The sequence below is a fragment of the Athene cunicularia genome (genome assembly GCF_003259725.1).
Source record: "Athene cunicularia isolate RWA chromosome 3 unlocalized genomic scaffold, athCun1 chr3_part1, whole genome shotgun sequence".
Taxonomy (NCBI): domain Eukaryota; kingdom Metazoa; phylum Chordata; class Aves; order Strigiformes; family Strigidae; genus Athene; species Athene cunicularia.
In genome coordinates this window covers 64,044,002-64,064,866 of record NW_020799097.1, presented here as the reverse complement: position 1 = coordinate 64,064,866, position 20,865 = coordinate 64,044,002, and the positions used below count along the sequence as shown (strand labels likewise).

The window sequence follows — 20,865 nt, the reverse complement described above, 5'->3', positions numbered from 1 at the left end:
CTTCTGCCAGGCATTTTGCTTTACTTTAATCAAACAGAAAGTTTCTGTCCTCTTTTGTTTTTCAGAAAAGTCTCCTAATTTTATGCTTTGTGTGTACTTTCCTTGAATTATTTCAATACTTCTTTTTCCATCTTTAGGTACAATTCAGGATCTTTATGGCTCTGTTGATTTTTTATGTTTCCCCCATCTACTTTTTTTTTTTTCTTCCTAACCAAAGGGTTCAGAGGGTCAGAATGACCTCATATGCTTTTTTTCAACTTATTTTCCTCCCATTTTCAGTAGCTCACAACGAGCTGTCACCTATAGGACCTCCTGTCAGTCATCAGGATGGATATGACTGACACCTGAACTATCAGTCCCTCATTTGCTTTCTTGTGGCACAGCTCAGACCCCCTATTGGTACCAGCTGGTGTCTCAGGTGTCATTTGGTGCTGTTGAAGCTTCTCCTTTGACATGCCTTAAAAGAAACCATTCTGTCTCAGCAACATGAGGGAACATAAGTCCTTTTTATCTTTGGGAACTCAGCTGTTCTATTAAGACTCCTCTTAATAGATACTCTTTTCCAGTTAGTCTCTTTGGCACTAGCAGTCATTAAACTTACAGGTCCCACAGGTCAGAAGAGTCCCAGATATCCAGTGGTCCTACAGAAATGCCACGCAAATACCCAGCTGTTCAAGCCAAGTAATTCTGCAATTGCTTCAGGTTGCAACTTTAACAGTCTTTGGGGAGAGTATCTCTCTTTCAGAGTTACTGTGCCTTTTCACCAATAGGAGTTTTATAGCTGTAGTTTCTCAACACTGTACATTTCCGGCGCTATTCATCCAGAGAGCAGGGTATTACAAAGTATGTATTATCTGCTTTTTGATAACGAGGGATGAAAGACAGAGATGCCAGGAATATAATCTTTACCAGTGGCTTTTCAGTTAGTGAAATGAACAGAATCAAGAAAACTGAAATTTCCTATATTTTCATCAAAATTCTCCCTTTCAAGGTGGCAGTGATATATTCAAGGATTCAAGATTTTTTTTAGATGGCAGTACTGAAAAGTACTGCAGGATTTTCTGCAATAATTTTCTCCTCGCTGAGAGATGTACAAATGCTTCATGGAGCACAGTGAAAATTCCTTAAAATTACCATAAGCCCAATGTGCTAGTCTGTTTTTTGTTGAGTGTCTATTAAAAATCATTTGGTATGTAAGTACTAGGGCGAAATAGATGAAGAATCTCTGAGGTTTTTTGTAGCACTGGAAGTTGCGGTGCCTGCACTGTGACTTGGCCAGGCCACCAGGTTTGGAGGAGGATTGCTAAATGAGGCATGAGGAGAAGATGAAAGCAACAAATCTTAGGAATGTGCCTACGGCAGAAGAGACAAATGCTCATAGTTGAAATGATTAGTCAGAAGTTTGGGAAGAGAGATTACTTCTGTATACTAGTTGAAACAAGCATGTTCTTTGTGATATCAACACACCTACTTTTTATCCTCTCAAATCCTCAGTTTTCTACACTCATTTCAATGCAGAGGCCCTTTCTGGTGACTCTCTGCAGCAAGCTGCTAGTGCCACTAGATCAGCCAGAGTCACAGGGAGATCGTCATCCAGTAGTGCCTGACCCTAGGGATTACATGCAGACGTTTTCTTTTTCCCATCAAATTTGTAGTCAGTCTCAATCCCTGTCATCTCTAATGGGCCGCACCAGTAACTGCCAGTCAGGGAAAACTGGTGTAACCTGTATATGCCTATCTTGGATCAAGTGCTTGGAGCTAAGGTATGCATTTGAACCTCTTCTCTGTGCTTCCATGCAAGAGTTGTTGAATACGTTGTATATTTCGCTTGTTCCAGATAGTGGGTGTTCTTTGCTTCCTTCTGGAGTCTACACTGAACATGTGCACTAGGGAGGAGCATTTGTCATGGGAGATATTTTCAGCATTTTCCGTGTAGCAAGAAGTAGGGTAATAAAGAATAACGGAGTGTAGATATAGGTCTCCTGTGGTGGACCTAACACTGGCTGCAGGGCTGCTGGACACAGGATAATATAAAATGCAGACAAGATGATTATTAATTACTTTGAGTCAGATTTATCATACCATCAAATTGCAGCCACTTTTGACTTCATAACATTCAGCATCTGTAACTTGATGTCCAGTTCTGCGGTATTCTTTGCTGCTGTGAGCTCAAACATTGCCCCTGCAACTAGATGACTTGTGGACAGGATTCTTTAAAAGCTCTGATTCAGTTCCAGAATTTTGGTATTGCAGAAATCTTGTAACTTCTGCCTGTTATTTATTTAAGTAGAGGTTTTCTGAGAGACGTAGCATTTTCAGTGTGATTGTCAGTTGAAGGTTTGAACTGTCCCTTAGAATTGGATTGTTCATCTTCTAGCTGCAGTACCAGCAAAGGCAGTTTGATTTTAAAGATTTTTTAAAACCCTTGCTTTTCAGTGTTACTCTGGAAGCGAGTGAGGGTTTTACAGTGTATTTGTAAACAGCAAACAAAATACACCTTGCTACCCTCCTCTGAATTCCACTAAAATCTTAAAACCCTTAATGTTTTAAGGGAATACCTGAGTCTTAAACGTCCTTTTGGTTGGTTTTTTGAACCACTTTCCCTGCAGATTTCTGTTGTTCCTTTTCAGGAAATGGAACTGTAAAAAAAAATTTTCTTTATTATAAAGGGCAAGTAAATCCTCAAAGCTTTGAGTGAGATTGGGCATACATGTCAAGCCAAAACCAAGGTTGAAGTAATTTCAAAATACACTGTATTTCTACAAAAAATATTTAAAACCTCAAAGTTGTGTTTTTGTAATTGCAACAGCCGTGAAAAGTCCCTTCTCTGACCATATGCCATATAATTATTGAAGGATTTAGCCCTGTAGTTTATAATTCTGAGACTGGGCTGTCTTGACCCCTCTGAAACCCCTATTTGTTTGGGCTCTGAACCATTCTAACTACAGGAGGCCTTGCACTGGTGCAAAGACCTGCCCCGACAAGCTTCCCTGCAGTATCAAAGTTGTAAAGGTTTACTGCTGTTGAGTCAGTTTATGCAGTTTCCATGAGCATATTAAACTAGACCCTAAATTACAAACACAGGGTTGGCACTGATGCTCAGCAGCATCCTGTGGTTGTCCATGCTGCCCTCTCACCATCATGCTCCTCCAGCACTGCTCTGGCCTGGACCAGCCAGCAGTCCCCAGGCTCTGGGCGTGGGTGCCAGGGGATGGAGCAGGAGCTGTTCCCCCAGGCATTTCTGTGCAACCGTCCTTGGCCTTTTTTATTTAGTGGCGTAGATATAATGCCAAGGTTTAATTTTGTATTTCAGACATCGCTGTGTGTTCACCATAAACAGCATGTCCCAGTAATGCATTCTAGCACTGCTGGTTTTGAAAGGAGGGAAGGGGAGGTTAGCAAGTCCAGCATTGTTCTGCTTTGCCATTTACCTTCCCTAGCAGTAATGTTTTAAACAAGCATAAACCATCCATCTGCATTACACTGCTTGTGAAATAGAGTGCGTTTAGCTTCCTTTGTGAACAGAAACATACTGCATACTGAAATGTGGTGCTCTCAGCCACAGGTCAGTATGTGACAGTATTAGATACTTGCTGTAGTGCTGACAGCTTCATTCTCCACCAGCCCCATCCTTCTGGCTTGTGTGTGTTTGTATTTGTGTGTGTATTTCACAGTAGTAGAAAGAAGAAAAACACCCCATCTCTTTGGTTATTTATATAACTTACTATGCAGATTTTTATTACTGGGTGTTTTTAATTGGCTAACAGTTGTCATCAGTGATGTCATGGTTCCAGAAACGTTCATAATGTCTACTTCAGTGTTTTTCACTCTCTTAACCAAAGGGGACACTGATCCTATAGAAAAAATACACATGAAAAACAAGATTAAATTATTTTTCTTACTTTACAGTTCTTAATAACTGTATACAGAATATGCTAATACCTCTCTTGGTTGGCTGCAGTAGTCCATCTGTTCCGACAGGATCTCATATTAGATTATCCAAGATGTTTGCCAGCATCCAAGTATCTAGCTTTGCTACAAACCTCTACCAGAAACAGAAAGAGGCTACGCTTTCATGAGAGCAAGAGAATCTACACAAAGCAAACTAAATAGACTTCAAGCTGCTAAAAGACTACTTGTGTGCCTGGGGAAAAGAAGAAAACAATCTTTCTGTGTGTGCTGCTTTCACTGTAGCCTGTTTGGAGCCCTCTTTTCCTTACCCTAAATGCCTCTTTTGCTTGTCAAAAATAAGGATAATTAAATGTCCTTTTAAGTGGTGGTTAAAACTGCATGATAACAATACCTATCCTCCTGATCCAGTTCCATATAGTAAATACATAATGAGAACAGTCCTATCAGGCGTGCTACTTCATCACTCCTGAGACTAGCTAAGGCGGAGACTTGAAATAACCAATTTTCCCCCACAGTGACATATGCAGCATCCTTACAGGCATCTCTAGCAGCATGCCGTGCCTCTGTGTCTGCTGTTTATACGGTAATGCAACTGAATTGAAAAGCAACAGCCTTACGCTGACTAATTTTAAATCAGTGCTTTGGTTTGTGATTTTAAAAGGCAGCTACCAATAAAAATGTAAATGTAAAAGAACCCCACAGTCCTATCTACTGATCCAGTGATAAGTATATTTTGAACTAAAACTGTTTTTCCATTGTCCTCAACTGTTTTTTTATGCCAGTATATGATTATTGCTTCTTTAAAAAGTAGTACAGTAATTTTTTATCTCCCGACGGTGCTGAGGATGAGATGACCATCAGTACTAGCTGTTTCTTTTTCCCACTTAGAGTTTTTCTTAAACAGAAAGTAGTTGTATGGAGAAATGTCATTTAATGGTTTTCTTTGCAGTTGTGGATAACGTCTTTGTATAAACGGTGTTATATCATACGTATTATTTGTGGTAAAACAATGCATGTTTCAATGTGTTAGGCTCCTTTCAGACAAACTGCAAGACTTGGAGAGCTATCGGTGTCTCCTGAAATTTTTTTTCCTGAAGTGTAATGCTTTTAAAAAGCAGATCTGATTATTCACATTAGTCTCCAGACTTCCTTCCCCTTTTCTTTATTGCATGAGGCATTAGCATGGAAACACACTTCACGTTTCTCAGGCTTTTGTCTGTTCCTGCTGCTTTGCCTACTGGAAGTCAAACAGTGCTACTTGGTTTCTGACATAACTGATTACTATGGAAATTATTACCATGTCATAAACGGAGGATTTCATGTGTCGAATGTGCAGCAGGAACGTAGACAATTCTGTAAGTAGAAGGTTCCTGGTAGTAAGGAAAATGGGAAGAGAAATGCAGAAATTACATGATGCCTGTGCAAAATCCATTGTTGCAGATTCTTCTTCAGAAGGGATAACCTGCAAGAGCATGGGGATCAAGCAGTTTGCTGGGGTTTTTTGGTTTTAAATGTATAAGAAGATAAATGTGAACTTGTGCTTCAAGAAATAATTATTTTATTTTGACTCCAGCAGTTGGCACTGGCCAAAGTGATTTCCGAGGGCATTCGATGTATGTCCCAGATCACTGTTCCACACTAGGGAGACTAGACAGCTATCGCTCTGCTATGCAGCGCTCTGAAACCAAGGACACCAGCTGCCAGACGGAGGAAGTTAAAGTTGTGCCCCCTTCAATGAGAAGAATACGAGCGCAGAAAGGACAAGGCATTGCAGCCCAGATGTCTCAGTTCTCCAGCTCATCTGGAAACATGTCAGTGATGAGTGATTCTGCTGCAGTTATATTTGCTTCTCGCCAAAATAGCGACATGGGTTTTCACAGCTTGCCTCGGGCTGGTGCAAGAGTGTCTCTGCAGTCCCTAGAGCAGACACAGAGCATCTCTAGACAGACAGAAGACATCGCTGGCACTTTACCCCACCAGATAAGTAAATTGCAAGTGGATGATAGTGTTGTGCATCTGAGAAATAGTCCCACACCAGGGACCCTGTCGAGGCCAAAGTCTCAAGAGCTGAGAAGCTATGATAGCGAAAAGTCCGCAAGCCCAGCATGTGTGGTCTCTCCTCATGCCACCTACTCAACGAGCATCATACCCAATGCAACACTGTCATCCTCTTCAGAAGTTATCGTTATTCATACTGCCCAGAGTCTTGGATCGTTGGATAGTAAAATTACCAGCTCCACTGCCTACCCAAAGCCAAGAGACAATCCTGTTACTAGCAGTGCAGTAAGTGGGAAAGATGATCACCATTCTTCAAGCGGTAACTGGAGTGAGAGTAGTTCCACACGTCACTCACAGACTTCAGATACCATCCCATCTAATACTGTCATGATGCTTTCTCTTGGTGACTCTGCTGTCTCTCTTAGCACTCCTGGAAATGCAGAGGGTGGGTCTCAGAGCATGAGCTACAGCTGTAGGAACAATCTTGCTTTACCAACCCCTTCCCAGGACAGTGATGGTAGGAGTGAATCCAGCTACTCAGGGGAGCAAGCACAAGCAGCACTAAACAGCACAGAGCACTGGCTGTACAAGTCTGCAGAAAACAGTGAGACTGCTTCATGCAAGGTGGTTTGTACCACACCAGGCTGTGCCACTCCCGGTAGCAACCTCAGCAGCAGCAGCCTGGAGAGGACTTCGGTCAGGGATGATTCTACTTCTTTGTATTCTATGGACCATGATGGTTATTACGGTTCCATGCATATGGACTCTGGACTGAAGTCAGACATGCCATGCAATAGTACTAATGGTTTTGGGAACCCCAGGGACAGCGTGATAAATGTCTTTGAAGGAAAAGAGAAAAAACATCAGGATGACCAGTCAGGCAAAGGTGACAAATCCCTTGCAAGAAATATCTCTCTGAAGAAGGCAAAGAAGCCACCTTTGCCACCATCCAGAACTGACTCACTCAGAAGGATGCCCAAGAAGAAAGCCCAGTCCAATGGACAGGTACTTGATGAAACCCTCATTGCCACCCTCCAGCATTCTCTGCAGTTGAATCTCAAGTGCAAAAATGGCAGCTCCCCTTCCCAGAGCCCCTGCAGTGATTATGAGGATCCCTGGGTGTTGCGCTCCCGCAGCCAAAGCTCGGTCAGTGCAAGCAGCAGCATGATGTCCACCACTGCCCCAAACCTGTACTCCATCTGCACAATCACTCCCTCTCAGAGTGAAACAAGTAGCATCAAGTCGGAGTACGCTGACCAGTGGGGTTACTACAGTGACTATGCTGCAGTGGCAGATGACCAGGTAAAATCCCCAGTGACCCATTCTGCGAGTACATCATCAGCACTCAGCGATTACAGCATCAGCCACTTCAGTGATGGCTCAAGGGCTTCTGTGCCACAAGTGCCCAGTGGACTGGCCAAACCAAAGAGCACTTCTCCAGAGAAATCCCACCGAGTCACATCGCCATCGAGTGGGTACTCCAGCCAGTCCAATACACCCACTGCGCTTACTCCAGTGCCTGTATTTTTAAAACCTGCATCATCAGGAAATGGGAAATCTAAGCTGAAGCCTAAAGTGCCTGAAAGGAAATCCTCTCTTCTGTCTTCAGTCTCCATGTCTTCATCCTCTACTTCTCTTTCTTCAAATACATCTACTGAAGGGAGTGTGAGTGTGAAGAAATTGGACCCCACCCTGAACTCTCCTCCAGATTCTGGTGCACCTCCTCCACCACCTCCTCTTCCAGCACCTCAGCTGCATTGCCCTGAACTTTCTCCTCCCCTTCCTCCTCCTCCAGCAGAAGTAATGGATCTGTCACCATTGCCAGCCTCGCCCACATTCCCCCCTCCTCCACCAGAAGCTGATGTAAATTCTTCCTTTGCTCAGACTGTCCCATGGTTTCCACAAGAATCCTCCATCAATTCGTTCTCTTCCCCTGTTCCTCCTCCTTCTACTTTCCCCTTAGCTGTCCCACCACCAGCACCACCTCTTGATCCCAAACTAACAAAAGGTGCAACAATATGCCCACAGTATTCTTTTAAGAAACGGAACCAGGAAGATAATTGCTACAGTCCAGTGAAACAGCCACTCAACAAGCAAGATGCATCAAGACCTGTGATGCCCTTAGTAACTACCAAAGCCTTGCAAATGGTGCAGCTGAGGTCTGTGAAAAAAGTGACAGAAGGTGAACCATCACCTGAATCTGCTTCTGAAACCACATCTCAGGAAAAGGGTAGTACATCATCACAGTCTTCCCTACAGCCATCTCTCTCACTAAGACTCAGTAGCAGCTTAGGCGAAGAGGAAATGAAAACTCAAGGCACTTCATTTAAAAACTCGGTTCAAACACTGGCTCGGGGTTCTCCTCTCATTCTCTCTGATAACATACCTGTGCTTGACACCAATCAAAAGCCTGCGAGTGCGGTAGGTCTGAGCAAGCCTTTCAAAGCTGATGCGCTGGGGACAGCTGCTGAAGACACACCTGAGTCTTCAGTGCAGAGTGAAGACCTCCATTCTGGCATGTCACTTCAGGGGTCACCAGCATCTCCCAACAAGACTCAGGTCATATTGCCAAGCAAGAAGCCACCTCCTATTTCAAAGAAACCCAAACTGTTCCTTGTTGTACCACCTCCACAGTTAGATCTTACAGTGGAGAAAATAGCTGAAGTGAGTGATACTGTCAGAAGCACATCAAGCCCAACTAAGAGAGACGCTGTGCTTGCACACTGCGAGGAGGCGAGAAATTGTCTTACAGATGGACTCAGTTCTAGCGAGATGGACTCTGGCAGCCTGGTTTCTGAGGGAGGAGCTGCTGGATTCACCTTCTCTGAGACAGTGGGAGCTAATGCCTTTGTGGTACAGCCTGCTGCATCACCAGTTCAAGAAGAACCCAGGCAGGAGGAGCAGTCCGCTTTTGATGAGGGAAGCAGCTCAGGCAGCAGCCAAGACAGCGGCAGTAACAGTGACGGGCACCTCTCTCAAGAGAACGAAAGTGGTGAGTCTTTTTTCTCTGCCTCTTCTTCAGATAAAGCAGTAGCTATTTTAAAGAAGCTGGGGAGTGAGAATAGCAATCCTAGCATTCAGGTGGGCTTCATTAGAGAAAAGAACCTCTTGAAACAGTTGTAACTAAAAGCCTAAAGAAAGTTGCCAGGGATCCAATTAATACTTTATGAGATTTCTTATAATTCCTTTCTGACTTTTCATTATTGCAGACATGGAAAGAAAATTATGCTTTGTCTAACTATGCTAGGATTAAAACATGCTGTGAAAACATGGTTAGATATGTTAATTTTGATTTTGTATTTTAGTGGAAACTATACAAATTTTCTTTGAGTGTTGTTCTCCGCCTGTGTGTGTGAGCAAGCATAGGCATTTCATGCACAGCAGTTTCCTAAGCAGGTGTTGTTCTAAAATCATATAATGACAACGATGCACTCACACATGTCTTGGATGCTTTGCCTTAGAGGCAACGAGGGCTGGTTTCAGGATTATATTCCTGTTGGGTTCCCATGATGGACTGACAGTATTGTTCATTCTCTCTGTATAGTGGAGGTATTTGAATCGGATACAGTGAGCAGTTCATTCCTGCCGAGCAATAGTTATGGGGAAGAGACGGACGGAGTGGCAACACCAGCGAGACCAAGGACTACTGAGGATCTTTTTGCAGCCATTCACAGGTACTGCAGAAATTGCCCTTCCCATACTGTCAGGTCCAGTAGTTCTCTCAAAAATTAATTAACAGTGTTTTACTAAAACATCCAATTACAACAGTCATTGCTTTAACAGAAAGCACCCATTTATCAACTTTCTACTAAGGCTATGTATGAAAAAGATAAGGAAAATAACTTGTGTTTTATTGTTTTACAAATATATTTAATCCATTCTGAACTAAAAACTACCAGATTAAATCAATGTAGATTATATTCTAAATATCCTGCCCCTTAAAACACGTCTAGTATTTATTGTACTGTTCTCAATCTACCATATTAACTCTGCTGTTGCTTTTTCTGTGTATCTTTCTGTTTTCATTCTCCTTCTCCATCTCTTTTTACTCCTCTTCGCTGCTTATATGGTGCAGTTTGGGACAGAGGCTCAACGCTAATGCTTCATGGCAAGCGTGGCTGAAACTGGCAAGTAACACAACATGTCAGTCATATGGCAAAACATATGGCAAACGCTGGATTATTGTTTGCCATAATCCAGCCTGAGGTCGGGTGTTTTGTGTCAAACTGGTTCATGAATGCAATGTGCAGTACTGGCTCTATTACTAATGACATTATTCATTTCCCTTAAAAACAAAATCATCCTGAATAGGCAACCAGATTTTTGTGCTGTTCACGTTGGGTTGTCAAAAAAAGAAAAGAAGAAAAAAACCCACAAAACGAAACGTGTGCACCATTTAAACAGTACACACAGAAGACTATTACCACTCTCTGAACTACTGAGCTTGCTTTTAGGCTAGAATTGATGTAGTGGTAGTGCCATCTTGTGGCTTTGTCTCTTACTTCAAAATGTAGAGGGACCGTCTCTTCTAACTGGTCACGGAAAGTGCCTGGCAGCATCCATATAGGTTTATCTAGGTGTTCAGTCAGTTTGTGCATCTGTGCCTGAGTTCTGCATCAGGAGTACTGAGGGATGGAAAATCCTGTTCTGAGAACGTGGCTGGGAGCTGGAATACTGCAGCATGTGGGATGCAAATGCTATTTTTTCATTTTTGAAACAATTCCGTTTCAGATGTTACAAAAATTATATATATATGATACTGACTTTTTATAATTTATGGTTGGTTACCCCTTAGGACTTCGTCTGTACGAGCTGTTCTAAAACCGGTCTGTTGCATTCACATTGAGTGGCACTCGCTAGGACTGCGACAAATCTGTTTTTAGAATGAAATGTCCTGGCCAGTAGCGTTTCTCCATTATGTATGCAGATAGAGAGTGGATCTCTGTGTGTATGTACATACATGTAATTCATGAGTTTATGGGGAAATGGACAATGGAACTGGATGTGACATATATTGATCTTGACATACTTGTTATTAATAGACCTTGCTTTTGCTGGCTTTAGACTTGAACCACTACCTTCCTTGGTTGTTAATTAATAAAAAAAGTTTTGGTTTTCCCCACACTATTTCTAAAAGGTGTGATTTCAGTGATTGGCACTCTTGAATATGTGCTTTGGAGTAAGACAAGAAATTTAGCAGTATGCACGTTATTGGCAGGAAGAACAATCTAAGTTGAAGTCACAGGTTTGAATATATACCCTATCTCTGTCTGAAAAGCCACCAAAACCAAATTTGATTCTTAAGTTTCTGCCATAATTCATACATGCTGAGAAAAGCTGGTTAGATGAGAACAGCAAACTGCTCTGCACTGCATTCACAGTCTTACTGATTTACTGAAAGCCAGGATAACTAAGTCTTTCCCTGCAGGTCTTTGCAATTGAATTTCGCTTTCTGTTTATTTGAAAGTTAATTTGGGTTTTGACAGCAGTAGAAGCCCAGCATTGCAGTGCTTAAAGGTACATGTAGGCAGCCAAAACCCTAATGGAAGGAACAATTTTCTCTACGAGTAATGAACACACATGTTTGCATACAGACTCGCAGAGCATCCAAGCACCAAATTCACTTGCTGCTTGCGGTACTGACACACAGTTAAATCTAGACAAGGTTCCTGTTTGCCACTACTGAAGTCATCATTTTATCCCTGTGCTATCTTCTGGTGTCCATTCATCCTCAGGCTGAATGGATGTCGATATTACATTCTTCTTCCAGGAAGGCAGGTAGAGGCAGCAGCAGCTGAAAAGAGCAGTGATCTATGCCTAAACTTCACTGCTTAAGAGAAACAGGATCACTCCAAAGTCTTGGCAGATTTTATGGCAATGACTGTTGCTGCCACCTACTCGGCTGATGGATCCTGCTACTCTGTTTTCTGTTTTTTTAATGATCAATAGGCTGCAATGCATAAAGACATTTGATCTTGCCTTGGCAAAATCTCAAGGCCTTTAAGAAAGTACAGCTGAATATCATGTTAAGTAGAAATCTTTTTTTACAAGGGGAACAGTCTGTATTGAACACATGCTTGATAAAAATTGGTATGGAATTATAGCATGATAATCTTGTATTTGTGACAAGTCTACTGACTTGTTTTGAACTTTTGCCAAAATAGCGTATGTAAAATTACCTTTATACAATCTCTTTGAATTAATTCTTGCTTGGCCTGCAAAGAAGTAAAGCAGCTTTGCTACAGATGCCAGGCATGTAACACATTTATTTCTTTAAGTTTTCTAATAATGTGAAAATGGAGCAATAGAAGTCCAATTTCCACTTATTCTTAGTTCCATGATTGTTTCTTAGTTTTGTTTTTGTTATCCCCGCACTTCACATTTCAGTTAAAAAATTGAAACCCACTCTGACTTTTCATTTGGAAAGATAACTTTTGAGTCATGAGGTTGGTCTCTCCTTCATTTAGTTGAAGAGTTGCAATGACAGAGCACCAGCATAACTGTGGATTTTGTCTGTGCAGCTTAACAGAAGCTGAAAAACTCAGTTTCCTACTCATGTAATATTTAGGTTGGGGAGGGGATTTTTTTAAAAAATGGTTTGTGGCTCCGTTCACCCCATCTTAACTTCAGCAGCAGTGCATTGCAGTGTCCTTTTCTAAAGGCAAGTGCACTAAACCATACTTCTAATTCTCTAGAGAGCATCAAATGAAATAATAAACCAAACCAAAACAGAACAACCCAACATACTCTGGATGACATATTTTTAATCAAGTCCCCAGAGTAACAGATAAATGGCATTGAGTATAGTCTTTATAATGTGTTAGTCTGAGCAGTTGAATACTGACTCCAGAAAACCTGATTCACTAAAGTAGCTAATGCATTTTGGACACCAGTATTGCCAGTTTTAGTAGTTTCATTGTTCTAGATTTGCAGAAGAACAACAATAAACTTAGCTTATACCTCCAATACCTGCATTAATGCTTGTACAGTTTTGGTGGTGTTTTTACTCATGCTTTAGATTTAGATTACTTCTCCCTTAGCCCTCTCTCTGCTGTAGCTTAATTCATTGTCATCCTTCTAAGCGGAATTTAATTGGGGGAGGTAAAAAGTTTCAATTTTCATTTGGTCCTCTTTTTGTTGTTGTTTTTCAAACTCAGATCCAAAAGGAAAGTCCTTGGCCGTAAAGATTCTGAAGACGACCGTGCCCGCAACCATTCTCCATCACCCCCCGTAACTCCCACTGGTGCTTCCCCAACCTTAGCTACCCTCAAACAAGCTGGATCTATTCAGAGAAGTGTTCGCAAGAGCAGTACCAGCAATGACAACTTCAAAGCTCTGCTGCTGAAGAAAGGCAGCCGCTGTGACACCAGTTCCCGCATGTCTGCAGCAGAGATGTTGAAGAACACGGACCCACGGTTCCACCGGACAAAGACAGATGCCTCCCCTGACCTTTCCGACAGCCCTACCAGCTGCTCACCCAGCAAGAGCAAACGGGCCCAGGAAGAGTGGGCCAAGAGCGAGGGCCTGATGCCAAGGAGCATGTCCTTCTCTGGCACTAGGTACGGGCGGTCACGAACACCCCCCTCTGCTGCCAGCAGCAAGTACAATGTCCGCAACCGCATCCAGAGCAGCCCCATGACCGTCATTAGTGAGGGAGATGGGGAGGTGGTGGAACAGTCAGAGGGCAGGGTCCGAAGGACTTTGGAAGAGCAGCAAGAGAGGCAGCTTGATATGTTTAACAGTGATGAACTGGACATGAATGACTTTCCATATGCTGAGGAGGCAGGATGCAAGGAGACCTTGGATCCAACCCATCTAGACTTAATGACTCAACCAGGTACTTCAAGGAAGTATCTAAGCCCTTCGGCTGAAGAAAGTTAAAAGGCAGTGACAAAAGGCATTGGATGTTAGTCTAGAAAATGACAGAGGACTAGATTCCAGAAGAAAGCCCAGACCAGGACAAGTTTACTTTGCTGAGCATTTATTCCATGAACTGCATGTGTGTGTTTAAATGCTAAAGCAATGATCGTTCTGCATGGTTGGGTTGGGGTGAGGAGGACTTGCTTTGAATGGGTGGTCTGTGGCTTAAAGAAAGTTAACAGTTGAATTTATTGTAAAGCCTTAGAAGTCCTCTTGGGGGGTGGGGGGGAGTTTTCTCAGAGCCTGTAGGGGTGTGAAGTTTTTCTTTTTCTTGAGACTGCAATTGTGCAAGCAAAATTTAGGAATAAGCCTGAAAAAGGAATGAGAATGCTCCTGTGGTACAAGCTGGACATTTGCTTCAGAAGCTTTATAGTGGTGCAGCGTAGTGCATTCGTGAAGCAGGGAGAGGCACGATGAGGCACATTCACCTGTGAGAAGGTCGTAGGGGTGGTGCTAGGGTTACATGGCTTATTCCTGGGATATGCCCCAGTGTTCGATGAAACGCGTCCTGCTAGAGCAATTAGGTCACCGGGTTATGGATTGGTCCAGGGTACTTTTTTTTTGTTTTTTCCTGAGGGAAAATGAAATAACATAGTTAATGTGGAAAAGGGAGCTGAGTTTTATAACACACTACTAGCTGCTATGCAGCCACACACGTACGCTTGATGAAACACTCATTTCCAAGTGAAGTGCTTCCTTGACTAGAGTATTCCCTTAGAGAACTGGAGCAACTGGGGGTGTGTGGAGGATGCGAACGGTCAGCAGGAAAATGGGAGAGGAATTAAGCAGTGTACTGCCAGAGTTTGGAAGGGTTACGTTTCTGAATTAGAAAGCAAAATTTAACTTTGAGAACTTGCACTACAGGGCTGTAGGTGGAGCCTGTCTTTCAAAATTGAAACTTGGGAGTTGTGTTTTGCCAGAAATCTTTCTTCCATTTGTCAAAATGGGAAGATTATTACTTTCCATCACTTGAAATACAGATACTTGCTAACTTTTGGTTACCAAAGAATAAGTTACAGTTACTTTCCTTTTTGATTTGCCTGCAGTATTTCCCTTCTTTTTTAACCTTAATAATTTAGTGAGGTTCGTTTTCATTGTATATTTTACAGATAATAAAAACATTTTAACGGTTTTCCAATTGTAAAGAAGACCATTAATTAAAACTGAAATATTGGCTGGAGTTTTTGGTTCTTGGTAGGAATGAAATTTTAATTTTTAAGAATTTTTGCATCACTTGATGGTGTGCGCAGTTTTTGTATTGTTTGTAAATATTGAAAGTTGTTAAAAATATCTTTTGGTCTCCCTACGGTAGAATTTATACATTTTTAGATTGCTTTTAAGAAGAAAAAGCACTCCTTGTAGATTATTTATTTTAGAGAAATATGCTTGTAATCTCTTTCTTCAATCCTTTACTTGTTAGTAATGTAAATTTCAGGGGCCTTCGTTTAACTCTTCCCTTCACAAGAGGGGAATAGTGATGAAAATGCTGTGACTTTGCTTCAATAAAGAAAAAGGCTGCCAGTTGCCATATTGTCTTTTGAGTTGATTAAAATCTCCTTCAAAAGATGTGTCCCACAGCATATGGCAACCCACTGAATGCCATAAACCACGCATCTAGCTACTAATCTCCAGTTTTCATTGCAAGATTTACTAATTCACTTCAGAGACAACTAAAGCGTACTTGCATATCCATCCCATTTTGGCATCTCAATGCTGAGACTAAAAAAACTGAAATAATCCTAAAATTTTTCCAGTATCATTTGTGAGTGTTTCTACTACTTCTCCTTTTACTTGCAACCTGTCCCAGAAAACTAAAATTCTTGGAGAACCAGATTATAAGCAGAGTGAGCGAAAAGTGATATGAAGTGGAGAAAGTGAATCCAGCTGCACTCACTAGAACAAAGGGGGGATTAACTGGTGCACAGCAAACTTCCTACCGTTTTTGTGTGCTAAATATATTTAAAGAACCATTGGGATTTTTTTAATTAAATGAAAACCTAATTGGATAAAGCAGATCGTTTCAGATATTATGAATATTGATCTGAACTACATACTGTAGAAATAGTGCAAAACATTCTGCAGCTGCTGAATGTCTTGTGAGTGTTGCTCTGGTGTTTCTCCCAGAGCTGATCACACGAAACATAGAACGCTGTGTCCCTTTCACAGCAAGTGCTGTCCCTTTTAAAGCTGTTTGCAAATGCTAACTAGTCCTCATGCCACCATCCTGACAGGGGAATACTCAGGCTTTGTTTTATTATTTATGAAAGGGGAAATCATCTAAGTGAAAAATTGCAGCATTGGAGAGAATTAATATTTCTGGTGTCTGCAACTTCTGTAGTACTTAGAAGCATTTTGCATAAAGTGCCTGTAGGAGGCAGCCCAGTCGGCTTGTTTCCCTGATGCTGGCCTGCTGATGCTGCCAGTCATTTTTAAAGGCTATATGGGAAACTCTTGGGAAAGTCTTGGCTTATATGCACACCATATGGTCAGTGCAGGTAGGCGAAGTTAAACTTAAAGGTTGCTTGGGCTGAATTTCTTCTCTGACCACAGGTAGCCTTGATGCTCATCTAAAACCCACATCGGGTGTAAGGTGAACTTGGGTTGGGGCGCAGGTTTTGGCTAGTGTGCAGAAGGCAGTATTTATGTAGCCCTACTGATGTTGCTACATGACTATGTTTTACACAGTATATAAGATGCAGTGAAATACATTAAATGTGCTGAAATATGTTTAATAGTGCTTATGATGATAATTTATTTAGGCAGCTGATATAACTTTCTTACAGAGATACCACCACATCATCTCTCTGCTGCTATCATCCTCTGTAGCAGCACACAGAATTGGTTAGTAGCTTGGTTTCCTCAGCAATATAGCCCTTGACCCAAGTTTCCACTACAAAAGCCTAAGAGCATGACAGCTTTAGGCTATGTTTTCTGTACTGGCAAGGACTTTGGTGTATATGTAATCATGCTAAGGAAAACATGCTTAATTTTCTGTCATGCATCCAACTTCAAAGTTACTTTCTTCCATTCTAAGCCTCGTCCATAGGGAGGTTTTGCAGTTGTGGCTTTATTGGTCAACAAGTATAGATTAAGTTTAGCAAACCCCTGCTAAAGACATCCAGAGCAGTAGGAGAGGAGGAAGAATATGCAAACTTTGGCACTGCTAAAAAGAAAAAGGAGGCTTGTCATCCTGATGTTTAATGGATCATAATGTTACAGGGCTTGTTTGGAGTTTACAGCTGGTTTACAGTTTGCCTCTAAAAAAATCAAGAAAGAAGCTAACTGTGAAGTTAATTTATTGGTTTACTTTTATTGGGAATGATTTTCAACTTCAATCTTAAATTTTGCTCTGTATTAACTCATTCTATGCTTCCTCTTATGTTCAAAGTTCATCCGTACTGCTGTCATATGTAGGCAGCCCCAGTCCCCCTTAAACTAGAGCCCTTCACTTACTACATTAATACATTCATAAGGTTCTGTGGCATTTACAAGCCTTCACTGTTTATATACTGGAGGGGGGAGACTTTATTATCTTACTTTAAATGAAGGATGGTTATGCAAAGAGCAATAGCTTGGTGAGAGGAGGTTTGGAAGGTTACTGGAAATAAGTTAAAAGAATTGTGAAAGAAGTGGATTTGATGTAGGCAAGGTTTTGAGGAACCAGGACTGAACACTGGTTCATGCATAAGGCTTGGCCTGAAAGAAGGCACAGAATAATGACAGAAAAGGTGAATCAGGGAGATTACTGAGAAGTACAATGGATGCACAGAAGGACAGTAAGGTATGGGGCTGGCAGGCTAATGCAGATTTTTGAAAACAAAGAAGTTTCAGCAAGTATAAGAGAGAGAGAAAAGAGAAAAAAGCAAAGGAACAATTGGATAGACAGCAGGGGGAAAGAAAAATTTCAACTTCTGTGCTTCTTCACAATTCAAAGGATATAGAAGGCCAAAGTCAGTCAAACACGGAAAAAAAAACATTTTAGAAGAGGAAGAAGAGCAAAATTGTGTGAGCTTAGAGAAGCAGTAATAGGCTGAAGTGAGGAACAATCCAGGAGACCTCAGGCAACAGCAGGCAGGCAGCTACAGGCTTGAGCACAACTCTTGGAAGGATTCTGTGCAGAGAAGCCGTGCCCGAAATCTTGAAAGAATATGGGGTCAGGAAGATTAAAGGTGAGATTCATCCTGCCTACTTTCTATCAACAACCCTGCATCCAGTGATTACTGTGGACCAACTACTGTTCTCCAGACACCTGTGTTCTGGCAACTTGCTAAACTTGCAGTGTTTTCCTGGAGCGAAGAGAGGCCACTTGTGCATGCAGCACAGGCATAAGTGTCTGCGTAACACTGCAAGGAAATACATCTTGTCAGGTATTGTTTGGATCCCAGAAAGTTCTGGAAAAGCCATGTATAGCAGTGGTCACTGCTCCAACAAAGCTGTTGTTATAGTACATTTAAGTGATTCAAAATGATGCACTGTTTGCTTCTATAAGAGAAGATTAAAAGGATGGACTTCAACAATAAAGCGTGAAAAAATTTACAGTGGCAATGAGGAATCGTTTTATTGACAGTAACTTCAATACTCGCAAAACCCACAAAGCTAGAAATTACATTAATTATATAGCGTACGGAGTACATTGTATTAGATTTTTCCCCCCCTTCATTTTCTGAATAACTTCCAGAAGTATTTCTTTCATATTTGAGACTAGAAAAGTTGTCTGACATAAAATTGATAATTTTCTTGGTTCTAAAGAGGTGTTAACAACCAACTTTAAATCAGAGTGCGGCATTAAAATCTTGCAGGTATTCAGTGCAGGATCATGACTGTGGCTATACCAGTGTGAATTAATAAACACTCCACAGAGTAAAATATAGAGATGTTTGATAAAGAAGTGCTATGTCATCTCTTGTTCTGAAAGATGGTAAAAGCCTCACTAGTGCTTCCCTAACAGAATGAGTGCATTTTATGTTGCAAATTTAGCTCTTTGACGTTAGGTTCTTACACATCATGCGCAACCAACCTTTTAAGGGCCAATCAATTCTTCTCCCAACAATGCTAATGCAGAATGTCATCGATTTTTAGTAGGAAATTGTCTGTTAATAGTGAATCCACATGCGTCTGTATATGCATGTGTGGGGGTATATACAGAAGAGAGAAAGGCCAGTCCCAATGTACATTTGAGTTGCTTCTGTCTGTAGTTGCTTCTGTCTCTATTTGTGCACCAGCCTTCAGTATAAAATAGAAATTTTAGCTACTGAAGGAACAAAAAAAGTAAAAATCTGTTAGGACACATAGGTGGCAGAAATTCCTGCATATTCACTACCTCTTGAAAAAAAAAAGTGAAAACATCAGTTCTGTGTTTAGATGGTAAAAACTAATTTTTGGGGAAAAAAATTACAATAAAATAAAATCTGACAACAAACAAGAAGTACAGGAAACAAAATGTCCTGTGTGCCTTCTGAAGCAGAATGCTTCCACAGTGGCAGTATTTAAGAACTGCTTAACTCCCATGTGGTTCTTGTACATCTCGGTAGTAAATGAATGTCTTCTTTAAAAGTCAGTCAAATATACATTGTAGGCTCCTGAAGGCAGGAATTTCTGTATCCATTTTACTGTAACCCAGTGTGAAAACAGTGTTAGAAACATAGCGAGTAATTTCATTTGGAAAAAGCAAACTGATTTCTAGGCCAGTTTAAAATGGGTGAAAGAGCATTAAGTGACAAGAGCGTTCAGTGCCCAGTGCAGCATCACCAGTTGAGAAGCTGCCCTAGTGTAGTCTGAAGGATGGTCCCATCCTTCTCTCCTTCATTGGGATGTTGTAATGCACTGCCTGAAAAATGGTGATTGTTGTGAACCACTCTGCCAACTGGCAGATGCAGTGTAGTCAAAAGGTTTTAAAAAAGCTCGGATTTATGTAGTCAGTACAGCAGTCACAAGCTAGGGAGTGATAATAATTTAAATATATTTACCTTTTAATAGAGTCCTAATGCAAAGGAGAAGTACATTTTGGAAAGGAGATCTTAAGACAATAAAAATGTGTGCACCAAGGAGCATGTGGCTGGGAGCAGAGGTCACGAAGTGTGGCTCTGGGGTAGCTTTTATCCACCTGCAAGCCGTGGGCATGACATGCAGTACCAAACTACAGGTGATCCCAGATGAGACTGGCATATTCCCCAGTACAGCACACTTGATTTTTTTTTTTTAATCTGTTATCAGGATCAACCAAAACTTAAATTCTACAGACAATTTTCTGTGATGTGATATACAGGAAAAAATGTCTACCTCCATGTAATATTCAAGAGGGTAGCCCTTTATTCCAGCATGGAATGTTCATAAAACTGTTATTCTTCATTTACTGATGCAGCTTTTTGCAAAATTTGTCACAAGTTAAGGTTGTGTCATGTGGGGACGTGAAAAGCAGTTGCTACAGGTTATTTCTCTGAGTTTAAAAAATCACCAGGACTACTTTGTTTCTGGACTGTTAAGCATAACCCTAGGCAAGCGAACTTATATAAAACAAAAGCTTTTTTCTGAAGTGCAGCTCTGAAGCCCAGGACTGGCTATGGAACAAATTGGTCATCTTATTCACGGAATGAGCTTCTTGAATGATGTGACAACCACTGTAGACCCAGGTTGGATTTGGGGAACAACGAATCTCAAAAATTTCTTTCTGTACCACAAACATGCTCTGTCTCAAATGATCACCAGTGTCTGTGAAATTGTGGAGACCTCTTAGAAGACAAACTGTTAGCAGTCATCTAAAATACTTGCTGAGAAAAGAGGGAAGAAAGTATCTTGACAATAAACTAAAATTGTCATTCTCAAAAGTCATTCTGGTGGTTACTCTTGTTTGTTGGATTTTTCCTTCTTTGGCTAAGCCACACCTCGTGTCACCTGTTAATTTATGTAGACTGCCTTAGCAGTATCCTTTCAATGGGTATTTCCTCATCCTGCTTCAAACATCTTGCTAGCATCGAGACTTCTTTGTGATATTGGTGTGTCTTCTGAAAGGCTGCCAGAGTTCACCTGTCTGGGAAA

General features: G+C 41.3%; 1 protein-coding gene across 11 annotated transcripts in view; it reads left to right on the top strand.

Moving 5' to 3' along the window:
* Positions 1-19,227, top strand: part of NHSL1 (NHS like 1) — a 111,088-nt gene extending 91,861 nt beyond the window's left edge. For 7 of the 11 annotated variants that reach the window (XM_026845374.1, XM_026845383.1, XM_026845377.1 and 4 more), the window contains 3 exons: positions 5,486-8,902; positions 9,455-9,584; positions 13,068-19,227. In XM_026845374.1, coding sequence (XP_026701175.1) covers positions 5,486-8,902; positions 9,455-9,584; positions 13,068-13,791 — 4,271 coding nt within the window. In that variant the 3' untranslated portion in view covers positions 13,792-19,227. Of the gene's footprint in view, positions 1-5,485; positions 8,903-9,454; positions 9,585-9,985; positions 10,038-13,067 lie in introns of all 11 variants that reach the window. The other 4 variants (XM_026845376.1, XM_026845378.1, XM_026845381.1 and 1 more) reach the window with 2 other exon arrangements.
* The last annotated feature ends 1,638 nt before the right edge of the window (positions 19,228-20,865 follow it).